This window comes from Diadema antillarum, unplaced genomic scaffold (assembly GCF_040938485.1).
Source record: "Diadema antillarum isolate AM-2024a unplaced genomic scaffold, OU_Dant_1.0 scf00000004, whole genome shotgun sequence".
NCBI classification, from domain to species: Eukaryota; Metazoa; Echinodermata; class Echinoidea; order Diadematoida; family Diadematidae; genus Diadema; species Diadema antillarum.
Genome location: NW_027270893.1, coordinates 2,244,394 through 2,258,347, shown reverse-complemented (window position 1 = coordinate 2,258,347; position 13,954 = coordinate 2,244,394). Strand labels below are relative to the sequence as shown.

Here is a 13,954-nt window from a genome sequence, read left to right as displayed (position 1 = left end):
CACTTTGCTTTATCTAATAATGGACTTGCTGAAAAATATTTGGAAATGACGCTCTGCCAGTCTGACCAGTAATGAAACTTTTGATATAACTATTCGTTTGAGCCGACCTGACAAGCCTATATAATTAACCCATAAAAAAAGGTAAACATGGTTGCATTGATGAAATCATTGAAGGCTTCCGTGGTGGTAGAACGTTGGGTGGTAGAAGGCTTCACGGTGCACCACGTATTCTTTTTAAGGTATGTGAGTGGCCCTGAAAAGGGCCTACCCATTCCCGACGTTTAGGTATTAAAGCATGTTCTCGCCGTTTTCAAGGGAATGACCAATTGAGGTGAAAATCCGGCTTAAATACCCTCAGGAAGGATCAAAGGGACTTGGGTTCCTGGAGGGAAAGTCTTTGATGGTTGCATTGATGTCTCCTCGTTTTCCAGGATCCGAACAATCCGCTTGAACGGATCCTAATCGCGCCATACTGGGCCAACGTGGATATGACTGAGAGAGGGTACGTCTATTATCGACAGACGACGGAAGAACATCTCCTCGAGCGGGCGGCGGGAGAAATTCACAAGTATGTATCTCTTTCAAGAACATCCAAAGAAAAAAAGGCGGCAAAATCGAAATCAAATTGGATATGTATGCATTATATGGGTGAATGAGACTTTATCAAAATAAAATCAAGTGTCACCGAGTGTTTAGAATACTATACGGTTAAAACCGTATGTGGACAAAATGCAAAAAATGGGTTTAGTAAACTGGGGTTGTAAAAAGAAGCAGCGTACCAAAATGAAGCTACGAATATCTGAAATGGGAACAAGACCCACATGCACTAATTTGTCATGGGCAATCTAGGCAATGATGATAATATTACTATAACTACTACCACCACCACCACTACTACTACTACTACTACTACTAATAATGATGATAATAAAAGTAGAAATAATAATAATTGTAATAATGATGCCAATAACAATGATAACAATAATAGTATATGATAACAATAAAACAAGAACTTATAAGAAAATTATATGATTACTTTCATCAAGGACAGCCTCTACAGTGTTACCACTACTCCACTAGTGGGCTCTGTCATTATTATCACCGTAACGTTGGCGCAGGAGCCCATTATACATTTGGGTTAGAGGGACGTTGATAATAAACATCTTGTCCAACGACGTAGTCACTTGACGGGATTCGAACTCTGGTACTCCGACTACTCTTTTTATCTTAAATTGTCTAGGGGATTTGTCGAGTTCCGAGATTTCATGCCAAAAGTACTCGTCATCGCCACGTGGTTGGAGGTGGGATTCTACGGTGACACTGGCCAGACAAATCCGGTGAGTTCTTCTGGCCTTTCCCCTTTGGTGTGACGTGGAGATGTGACACACACGGCCAGCAGCATTAACGAAGACGATAAAACAATTTTGGTGGTAACGCAAGTCGGTCGCTAGAAATGCTTACCAGAAACTCTTACCAGTAGTTCTGGTTTCGAAAATCCTGCATGCTCGTGATTGTATGGACAAGTAAAGTGAACATGTTAAAGGGTTATGTTTTATTTATGGTAGTAACGCTGAAGGTGATAATCATGAATAGAGGTTACGAAACTTTCATCGAATATGATAGCACGCTTACAAAATAGTAACAACAAACGGCATTTTGTCACCTAGAGTAGCCCTTGTTGTGTACACTTCTTCTTTCCAAAAGACCTCACCAGTAAAATTTGGCCTGTAGGTCCCATCTGGATTTTTGTTTGTTCATTCCGGTCGAGAGAGGTTTTCTGGGCCAAACTTGTTGGCAAAACTTCTTTTGCATCACCCGTGTTTCTAACTGCCATAATCAAACCCAAGATATCCTGTGTAAACCTCTGAGTGCTTTAATGATAGTGATGATGATGATGATGATAATGATAATGATAGTAGTAGTAATAATAATAATAATAATGATAATAATAATAATAATAATATTTTGTATTGATATGGCGCTTTATACTGGTGTTTCTAAGCCCTCTGGTACAATTTATATAAAAAAAGACTAGGAAACACAATAACATTAGCACAATGCAAATCCAAAACGACAGTCACGAGAGAAGAAGAAAAAAATTGCATGTGATTCAGTGATACAATCTACTGACTGTGTGCGCCTGGTTAAATAGATGAGTTTTGACATGTTTGTGAAGGATTTTCAATGATTGAATAGATGAGGCATTCTGAATATAAAGAGTGAGTTTACTCCAAAGGGTGGGGGCAATGGAAGAGAAGGCTCGGTCACCATAACGAGTTTTTGTAAGTGGGCCATGAAGTAATTGGAGAGAGGAAGATGAACCGAGGGGTCTAGCAGAAGAGGAGACGCGAAGAGAGACAAGGTTTTGAAGATACCTGAAGGCAAGATTACGAGTGATTTTGACCCCAAACCCCAAAGCGTTGTACAAAGCACTGTCCAAAGTCCCCGGAACAGAAAGGGTTAAAAGTCGAGAGCCTTGTTTTCTATACGACAGTTACCTCCACAAGTCGAACGTCACTTTCGTTTTTACTGCTAACAGAAAAACAGTTTCCAGTGTGTCATAGCAACCGATGAATTCGAGACGTTTGTCCTGTTCATCTACGACCTGTTGGAGTGGACCACTGGTACTGAGAGTAACGGACTGCCAGAAACCGGCGTCGGAGGAACTCCGGCCCAGGTAAGGGGCAGACCGAAGAGAAAATTACCAGCGCACAGAGTGCGGGAAGCTTGAGAAGCCCTTTGCGGATAGGTTTGAATTTTTTTGGACAAATAAACCTGGATCGGCCATCTCAGATTTACAGTCAATGGTTCTGCAGGACATGGTCAATTATTAAAGTGGCTCATTTGCACAGAGTCGATTAGGGAGCATGGAAGTCCCTGGGATATTAATCCAAGACCCTACTGACCCAACCTTTGCTGGAAGGAACACAGCGTCCCACAGTCTTCACATATAACGTCAACTCTGTGAATACAATATGTGCGCACTGTGGGTCACTGTTTTCAAACTATCAAAACGTTCCAGCTTCTGATAATGCATTTCACACTAAGTTCTTTCCATCGGGACTAAATATGTTGTCCTTGTTCTTGTCCTTGAACTTTATCAAAGATTATCAATAGTTACTGAAAAACTACAATCAGATAGGCAAATGCTGCACGTTTCTTCCAGATCAGTCCTAACATAAGAAAATTGAAGGAACTGTATAGATTCATGTTTTCATTGAGTGCTGATGTTATTCGCATGCAGCCACACGCGTAAATCATTTGAGGCTATGTTATCACTTCGCAAGTGGCTTTCACAAAAAAAAAACGTGTTTATTGGATATTCAGTGATTGCATAACTACCTCCTTAGACCCATTATGCTTTAGCAATACATTAAGTCCCTCGGATAGGACATAAAATGGAGGTCCCGTGTGTGAGAGAGTCACAACTCATGCACGTTAAAGATCCCGCTTCATTTATTCATCGCAGAGAGCAGGGTGTTTAACCCGGTGAAGTGGCCCCACCTCACATTCAACTGGACCCCATGGAAGACCAGCTTAACATAGCTGAATAAGGGCTATCCAGCCATCTTCTCAAATGGAAAACGAACAAACAAACAAACAAGAATATAATTAGTACAATATGAGACGTTTCGTTCTTGTTATACGCCAGGAACAACGGCAAAAATAGTATGAGAAACCATATGTGCAATTCAAAGCACAACGTCTAAAGCCGTGGTATCCTAGCTTATATCTTAATTAACACATGTGGTTGCAGCTAACACATCAGTTCATTAAAACATCTGACACTTTACGCTTCATAGTAAGAGTAGACTTAAGACATTCTTAAGACAGACTTAAGAATTTCTCAGGCTCAGCAATACTGACAGAATCGTCAACCCTTCAAAACATACAGGTCGGCTTCAACGCCGGAGATGGCTCGAAGGCGAGGACGAACTTCTATTCGCGTGACGGCAACAGGCTCGGTCAGCTCGTCACCGAGTCCAACATCGAGATAACAGGTGTTTGGCTCTACCATGTCAGCTCCGTGAGCATCGATGATGGAGGCTGCACGACGGCAGGTAAGACGTTTGGCGTTGATTGCGGCTACGACATTACGTCACCATCTATCACCAGGGTGGGAGAGGGTTTATGTTCTCCTCAGAGTTGCCCTTAGCTACATTGACATGAAACCAATCAAACCCGATTTCTATTGTCGTAAATGTCGGAATGTCGTAGCTTGGGCATTTGTTCCAAGTTCATCGTGTCACAGCCGGTAACGAGGAGCTGGTATAGTGTCGCTGCCCGGAAAGCAGTAGATGACAGGTTCGAGTCCAGTAATTCTTTTTTCCCGACATGTTTGTTAAAATTATAGATCAGCAGTTGCGATCTTACATAATCCATTTGTAGAGAGACACAAATTGAAGAAAACTCACACCTCATCCTTCACCCCTCTACTCAATAATCCCTTTCTTACACAACCAGTAGCTACTTGCACATTTGAGTAGATATATTTTAATCAAGGTACCACTGCACTGGGAAATCTACCTTGACTATAACTTATGGTCAACTTCAAGATACAATTCCTACTGTGGATGTGGAACAGACACGTATAAAGACTTCATCAGACCTCTTTTCCTTTCTTGCAGTTACCTATAGGCTTCATTGTATCGGCACCGTCAAGGTACGGCGGCGTAGAGACCCTCGTGAGCTCAGAACTCAGTGTTGTTTTATGGTTTTTTTTTTTTTTTTTGTGACGTAACCCGCAAAGATTTGCATACACCTTCCAAAGTTCCATAGACGTATGTGACAGATTCATAATTTTAGATCATCATCTGAACTGAAGGGAACCGAACTAAAGTGAACTGGCTGATCTGAATTATACATGCGGCGGTAGGTGATTTTGGTAAATACAGTTTTGCATGAAGGTCGTAAAGAATCAAAACAGGGCGACCTCATTTGTTGGAGTTTTCTTTTCTTTCTTTCTTTCTTTTTTCGTTCACTTCGCCACTTTTCTCCCCTAAATGTTAACAGCTTCGTCTACGTGGTCTAGCAGTCCAAAGATCTCGGATTCGAATTCCTGTAGATAGAGTCATATTTCCTTTGCTCATTTTTCACATTGACAAATATAAATAGGTCAGGTGAAAACCTTCCCTCGATTTGACTCCATGCTCGGCCACCAGTACCTGTTCATCCAGGGACCTTGCTTCAAGTTCGAGGAGGAGATCTGGCTCCGGTTCGGCCCCGAGGAGAACCCCATCACGATCACCAACTGCACCTACATGAGTGCGCAGGAGGCGTGGTGCGTTGTCCCCACCTTTTACCAGATCGGCTGTGTGGAGATTTACGTGTCGAACAATGAGGCGATCACGTTCCTTTACACGGGCACATTCGACGTAGGTGAGTCGCGCGAGACAATTCCGCTAGTCTTAAAGGGGTAACATAGTTTTTGGTTGAGACGGTGGATTCAGATTGTAATTTTTGAGGAGATAATTTATCAGAAACCCATGTGTACAAAATATCAAAGAGCATACAATAAAAGAGAAGAATTCAATGCTTATTTGACAAAAGTTGGATTGAAATAGCTGAAATATATATAAAACAATTAAGATTAAGTTGCAATGAATGGTAGGTCATTTTTTTTTATTAGGACCTATTTGTTTTTGGATATCTCAGAGCCATGTCAAAACCAAGATTCATCAAATAAATTTTGAGTTCCTTTGAGAAAAAGTATGCTCTATTTCAGAAGATGTTTCTCATCACTCATTATCTCACGGAAAGTTTGAAATCTGAAGCCCCATATCCATCAGATACCGTCCCTTTAAGAGCAGTCATAGCAAGTGGACATCTTCGTCTCAGGACTCTGGTCAGGGGCCCATTTCATAAAACTTGTCATCAGTGACAAGTTGTCAGAGATGTGACAAGCTTGCATCTGATTGGCTGAGAGCAAATTTGTCATAGAAATGTGGCAGTTGTCACCAATAGCAAGTTTTATGAAACGGGCCCCAGGACTAGACACTCCTGAAAGATATAATCTGCTGACGTCCAAATCTGAACTAGTCCATCAAACAAGGCCTTTTTAAACGTAGAAAAGTAAATGTTTGCTTAGTAACTTGACCTTTTCAGAAAGTAACATTATGGCATTGATGATGATGAAGATGATGACAACGATAACGATTATGGTGATTGATAGCATCACATTCAGCATAATAGTCATTATCAAGTGGTCATGATTGTTATGATCTTTAGCATTATTGCTGCTTTCACCGATTATAAAGTCAATGATATCAGTCAAAAAATCAAGTACAGAACGACTGTTCTCATGACGAATCTTAAATTCAAACTATTGCAGAAGGAACTTGTAACTCACGGGAAAACAGTAGTGTTATGCATGTTCTCTTTCTTCAGCGAAGGCGGGAGTTTATCTTTTTAATTAACCTGTCAGCCTACACACTGCCATTGCAATATTGTTCGCAAGGGTATTTTTTACGTCATACTACGTCATCTTTTAACAATTCTTTCATCTGTTCCTTTCCATCTGGGCAACGAAGTCGACATTGATGACGTCCCGCCGACGATCAAGCGAATCAGTCCCCAGAGCGAGTCATGGCTGTTCGCCGACCGTCCCGTAGCTATCGAGTGGGATCCGAGCCTGATCAACTATACCATGATTAACATAGATGTATTAAGTGAGTTATTCGCCATTTATCACATATTTCAAGAACCATTTCTTTCCTAGCACTTGATATGATAGAACAGTAATTTCACTTTTGACTTAACACAATTTGATTTTTCTGTCATCCAAAAGTAATCAAACATCAGGAAAAAAATGATACATACGCGAAATTTGTATTAATACACGAACAATTGAAAAACCGTTAATTATTCAATTCATTCCATTCAATTATACTTTATTTCCATCAAAGAAAACTAATACATCTATGAAATTATACAAAATACAAAGTGCACAGTTTCACATCACATTGTTAAGCACTTTGATAGAAAAGAGAATCTATTAAGTTTCCACACAAATTATACATTCTTATATTTGCAACATACATCCTTGACGATGTAGAGTATCAAAGTAACACATGAATTATAAGTTCAGTACACAAAGACCATTACATCATATACATGACACAAAATCAATTGAAATCAAACTCAAATACGTTGCCTTCATGATGGATGAATAAAATTGTGTGCAGTGGGAACCTATGTAGAAGCACATGCTTGTGAGAGAAGGTCCCCAGAAAAAAAAAAGTCAAACACAGTAAGTTACATTATAAAATGGGTTCAAGAATGTAGCCAATAGGAAGCGCTGAAATGAGTCACCTGTGCTTTCGTTACTCAGTCCCATTGCACTGCGTGTTAAATCCTATTGCCGATCGTCTGTGCGCGCGGCGGCTCCTTTGAATTCTCGCTATCGCCAATGACGTAAAAAGAACCCGGATGTGGCTTTTTCGTCAAGATGTAGTACACTTGGTAGCAAGGGCACTTCCGGCACGGAGCATAATTTGCACAACGCTAGCGTGCGCGTACGTGTACCTTACCTATAGCGCAGCGCCGACCACGGGTACTAGTACAGTAGGCCCCTTTACCGCCCGAGCCAGCGAGTGGCCAGGCCTGTCATACTCGTACACTGTAGTCCCCTCCGGCGGCCGGCCGGCCTTGCAGTTAGCATGCACCACTCTGCACGCAGCGCATAAGCTAACACATACCGGTAGCGTACTGCTTGATCATGCGATCGATGTGCACATCACAGATCAGTCATCTCTGCATACATTGAAAATATGCTGGAAAATATTCACCCACCTGGATATACAGTATATCGTCATGGAATGCCCATCTTTTTTTTTTTTTTTTTTTTTTTTTTTTTTTGTTCTCTGTCGAAATGTCGCGAACACAATCGGGAACGAACAGTGATCTCGAACTTATCCTGTCTCCGAAGCAACTTCTTCCAAGTAAGTACGTACAATGTACGTAGGCACTAGGCCTACTACTGAGTACATATACTACCACTACTAGTAAGTCGCGCGTGCACGTACTGCGCTGTGGAGTCACCCGCAAACTTCACCCACGCGGCCACGTCACGTCTCGCATGCCAGTAAGGGTCCTATTTCTGCAGATTTTTTTCATTTATTGTCGTGCGAACAACACATGGCAGCTTCGCAGCAACAACCAAAAGTCGTATTAACAGCAATTTCTTAAGAATGGAGAAATTTCAAATCATATTAAAGCTGTAATTCAAGTCGAGAAAACCGGAAGTACACGTAGAATACAGTCGGTTGTGTGTGTAAATAGCATTAGTCACGTATCACGCGCGTACGAACGGAAGTGACTTTGCTACCGGACTATCCCATAATGCACCGTAAATGACGCTTAAATCAACATCCGGGTACTTTTTACGTCATTGGCGATAGCGAGAATTGCATGCATACGCGCTGTCAATTCTGTAAACAACTTCTAGTCCGGCCTTCCCTTGTGCATAACATGTGTGGCGTACGTATCATACGTACAGTGTACAGTAGACCAAGCGTTGTGGGACCGGACGTATACATGGAGTCACTTTGAAGGGCAAATCCAACGATTTAGCAGGTTAATTCTCACGCCGTTTTCAGAGTATGTTGACTATAGTAGGCCTATGTGAGGAGTCTATTTCAAGTCTTTAAGGTAAAGGGTGCATATTCTATGTAAAATAAGTAAGTTTTCATGCGGGAACTTAAGTGTCCGGAAACCCAACCCCCCATCATACTTATACTGTATGTGCGGGATTTCCGAGTGCGACGTGCGTAAATGTTTGGGACGAACATCTTCGGACGTCTTGACCCACAAAGGTACGTGAAAAACGCTGAAAAATGCTGTCAGTTTTCGAATTTTCGACCCATTTTATAAAACAAATGATGCACAGGATTATTTCGTGGCGTTAGTGGAGGCGTATAGCTCACTCTCGGGTATTTACAATGTAGTGCAACATGCACTCGGCTTCGCCTCGTGCATGTTTCACAATCTCTTGTAAATACCCTCAAGTGCACTATACCCCTACACTAACGCACTCTACCCTGTGCATCATTTGTATACTCACACAAACTTACTGCACGCACGACGCACGCAAGTGCACCTGGACAAGCGTGCGTGCACACACACTCACACACAACTGAGAGAAGAGAATGAGAAAGAGGGAATGTACATGGGTTTTATTAGCATAGTTTATGTGCAAAATTCCTTTTCTCTCTTTTCTCTGTGCCTCGCACAGCGTACACGGAGTCGGACGGGTCGCCCAGCTGGGAGGAGACGGAGGTCATTGAATCCAACGTGCCGAACACGGGACGCTACGAGTGGATCCCACGCGCCAATGGGAATATCACAGAGGAGAACGCTGTTGGTGTCATCCGGATAACAATGCAGTGGAAAAGGTAATATTGCAAACGCTGTAATTCACAGATTTGTACTATGACAGTATAATACAAGATTCAAGATGCAAGATTCAAATTTATTTTCACTTCCACCAAATAAACAAGGAAATTATATACATTGCATATGTACAGGATATTTGTAATACTTTTAGAATGTAATTTGACTAAGTGCATATGAAAATTAGAAGTAGATGAACAAATGCAGTTACATCTTTGTTAATATATTCATAACACGTAAAATACAAGTCAACTACTCTTGTAAGGATGAGGATGGAAGTGGAGGGTCGCACAAAGAAGCAGAGCTTGTACGATATGGGACCCTCAGAAAATAAAAAAAAAGACAGCAATACAAAACAAAGTAAAATGAACCGATGTCAACTGACAGCAAGATGATTGGAAAGGGAAAAAGAAAGAAAAGGAAAAAAAGAGAAAAAAAAAAAGGAAAAAGGGGAAAAAACTACAGCACGCGCCATCATGGACGCAAGCAATCTGGATTCCATAATGTAAAATAAGTTATGAATACAACCTGGATTGAACATAATGCAAGACATTTTTTTTTTTAAATACATTATTATGTTGGTAAGAACGCAGAAGAAAGAGAGAAAAGACACATAGATATATGCAGAACACTGACAGGAACATAATTATAAGGGGGACTTATGTAAAAAAGAATGATGACTTGAATGAGATGATAAAACGAAAATAACTAGGTTGGATGTTTTAAAATTTCAATAAAAATGAATTTAATTTATTCTTGAAGGAGTTCGGAGATTGAGCTGTTGTAATATTACTACATAATTATATAACACAACATAATAATATAACATGATACAATATATAACGTAATATAATATAATATAATATAACATAATATAATATAACATAATTTTATAAATAGATAAACATTTATAACATACATACACAATATATTATATAATATAACATATCATAACACGATGACACAACACAACATTATTACATATACTGTATAATACAACATAATCAAGACTATTATATTCGACGAGAATGCTTCAATTGCCCAGCCAATATATTACCTTTATTATTGTATTACCGTAATATCATCGGTTATAGATACTGATTTCTGATTATGGATTGATGTATCCGATGTATTTTGTGCTTTGATATCACAAGTCTTGACAGTTTGTTTGTTTTAACCTGCCATTCATTTTGCATGAAACTGTGGACCTGAGGTCATGTATATACGTATGGTATCGTCTATTATGTTTCATACACATTGTCTTATACCTGAATAAAGTCATGATTAAATAACAAAGCAACATATTGATATAAGTAGACAGATAAATAGGTGGATATATTATGTATGTATGTATAGATAGATAGATAGATAGAAAGACGTATTTATAATGATGATAAAAAATAATAATCATGATAATAATCATAATCATAATAAAAGTAGTCTCCTCCATTTCCGACCTTTTCCATGTTATGATTTAGTCACATGTTGTCCATGTATTTCTTCAACTAAAGTATGTTTATTGTTTCATGTAAACAAATGACGTGTATTTAAATTTCATTTGGATATGTAAAAGTTACATTGTACTTATTTTGTTTATATGCAATTGTCATTTATTGTTATATGCTTTGGCCGGAAATGAAATAAAAATGAAATGAAATGAAATAATGATAGATAGAAAGAAAGATAGATGGGTAGACAGATAAAGAGGGGGGGGGGGAGAATGTTATATTACATGTTGACAATTTCCTTTTATCCTTTACCACCACTCCCCTCGCCCCCTCACCCACCCCCCCCCCCCCCCCCTTCACAGAGATGAGGTGGCGCTTTGGAGTGACGTGCATTACATGGGCTACATGATGAACGATAAGTACCAAAAGGCGCCCGCTGTGTACGCAAACCAAAGATGCGAGGATTGGTACGAGGACCAAATAGCTGCACCGGTCTGGAATTACACCCAGGTGAGTTCCTGTCTCGCAATGAGCCAGTCGATGGACTGGCTAGAAGCTGGACGGGAAGTACATCGCCCGCCTGTAGAATCAAGGCTAAGGGAGGGGGGGGGGGGGGGGGGGAGGAATGCGGAAAATAGTAAATAGTCATTTAAACACGGTTTATTAAGGAATTACCAAAACAGCTGTTAAGAGAATAAATCAGAAATTAAAGTTTCAAATAATCCCCTCAGAATGGAAAACGCCATGAAATTAAACAAAAACAGCAACAGTAATAAAAACACGTTGGCTGTTGCTCCCAACTGTTAGAGCATGTTTTTGTTTTTGTTTTTGTTTTTGTTTTTTTTTGTTTTTTTAGTGAACCGGAACGTGGTGTTATTTCTTTGATGGGGCGTCTCTTGATCTTCGAGAAAGCAATAATTGTTTATACATTGCCTAAGAGTGTATGTCCATGTGATGACCAAACAGGACTTGAATCCGTGTCCCTGCGACTTGAGCCAAGCGATGGCGGACCGAGCTCGCTTCCGACCCCTGGACAAGTGCGACATGACGATGGCCGGGGAGGACGACGACGAGGATTATTGCTACTTGCGCGAGGGCATCAAGCACTGCGTCATCGACATCATCAACAGGTACGACACCGGCCACAATGGTGCTCGACGTTAGCAGGGGGGTGATAGAAGTAACAAAGTGTGATGTAAACAACCTCACCTGTTTGTGCGCGTCCCTGGTTGCAACCGAAGGTATAATAACACGCACTGACAAAAGACTTCAGTACTCTGTAGGCCTTTATGGAATCACTCCCTATCTCTCTCTTTTTATTAACTCTCTTTCTCCACTCCGTCTCTCTCTGTTTCTCTCTTTCTCACTCTCTCATTTTCTCACATCTCAATCACCCCTTGGTAATATTACCCCCTCTTCCGTCCCTTATGTTTAACGTAAATCAAAGAGCAACATTCACCACTGACCGCACTTTCATCGAAAGCAGCAATGTCCCGTACATGTGAGGGGAGGGAGGGAGGGGTGGGCGGAGAGGGGAGGGGGTAGGGTTTACTGGTAGAAGAGTCGCATAATATACCTCCCTTCCTTTTTCTAAGAGGTTTCCAATGTTATCTTAAGATGCTGTATTAGATACTGATAGAGGTTATGAGTGCAAACTGACTGCGGTCCTGCAGAAATAAACTCGGGAGTATATGTGACCGTGCATCACAAGACGAACAAAAAGTCGCACCCATTGATTTTACGAGAGGACTCAAAAAAGGTGAAATGGGTCAATCGAGTCAATCTTGAGTTTTTTCATATTTTCTGAAAGAGCTATCCTTCGTCTACACTATTCTTTAGTTTGGGATCATAACATGAATTTGAAAGTGTGTTTTCATCAGTTTTTTTTTTTCAATTCAATTTCAATTCAATTCAATTCAATTCAATTTTATTGTCCGTTTCTGGAAATTTGTTTTGTTTGCATGCATATCCGGTTACATACATATACAAAACACACGTATGCGTTGTAACATAGATACATAGACATGATAGACATACAAAAGATATACATCAATACAATATCACTATCATTGTCATATATATATAACATCAAGAAATATTAATCTGTATAGGTCAACATTGTATTGGATGTGGTGTGCATAATTGATATATACGGGTGTATAGATAATATGTGTCAATTGATAGTTGGTATGTTTGAATGCATATCCGGTTACATCAATACATTATACATATTATACAAAGCACACACATACATTGTAGCATAGATACATAGACATGATAGACATACAAAAGATATACAGCGATACAATATCACCATCATTATCATAGATATATAACATTAAAGAAGTATTAATCTGTACGAGTCAACATTGTATTGGATGTGGTGTGCATATAATATATGCGGGTGTATAGATATGTGTCAATTGATAATAACTGTATAGGAAATATAAACAATACAAATGAATGCATGTTTATATGTAAATAATGATTGTCTAAAAATCTTCGAGGATACATGCGCGCGTGTGTGTGTGTGTGTGCGTGTGTGTGTGTGTGTGCATGTATGTGAAGGTACAAAAATATGGATCTATGTGTTTTTTGACAAAAGAAATATATATATACATCACACCACGGTCATAATCATTCTATATACTCCTTAATTAATATTTTCACTTGACTTTAACCTTTGGCCTTTGACCAAATAGCCCAGAACTTGCCCTATAAAATCTTTGTCGAATGACAAAATATACACTGAATTTAAAACATACGAGCAAACAAACCAACCTTGGGGCAATATTTATAAACACGGCTTCATCCACTCATACACAATAATGATATACATATATCTGATATTTGAAATAATACAGATTTGATCATAACACAAAACTCAACACAAACAAGATATTACAATCTGAGAAATGTCCCTCCGTTCAACATTCTAATCGAGCTCGGCACAAAGGAGTCCAGGAACCTACTTGTTCTACATCGAAGCGATCTCAGCCTGTTCCCTGACCTCAGCACTACATAATTATCATTAAGAGGATGAAGCCCATTATCCATGATTGATTTGGCCTTTTCAACAATTTTACTCCTACAAAGATCTTCAAAATGTAGTTGTA

General features: G+C 39.8%; 1 protein-coding gene across 1 annotated transcript in view; it reads left to right on the top strand.

Moving 5' to 3' along the window:
• LOC139711412 (sushi domain-containing protein 2-like) overlaps nucleotides 1-13,954 on the top strand; it is a 78,420-nt gene that overhangs the window by 20,197 nt on the left and 44,269 nt on the right. Inside the window, exons 4-12 of the mRNA XM_071623327.1 lie at nucleotides 432-568; nucleotides 1,241-1,337; nucleotides 2,540-2,677; nucleotides 3,896-4,061; nucleotides 5,116-5,379; nucleotides 6,531-6,668; nucleotides 9,233-9,392; nucleotides 11,201-11,348; nucleotides 11,805-11,968. Of these exons, the coding sequence (XP_071479428.1) occupies nucleotides 432-568; nucleotides 1,241-1,337; nucleotides 2,540-2,677; nucleotides 3,896-4,061; nucleotides 5,116-5,379; nucleotides 6,531-6,668; nucleotides 9,233-9,392; nucleotides 11,201-11,348; nucleotides 11,805-11,968 (1,412 nt within the window). The remainder of the gene's footprint in view (nucleotides 1-431; nucleotides 569-1,240; nucleotides 1,338-2,539; nucleotides 2,678-3,895; nucleotides 4,062-5,115; nucleotides 5,380-6,530; nucleotides 6,669-9,232; nucleotides 9,393-11,200; nucleotides 11,349-11,804; nucleotides 11,969-13,954) is intronic.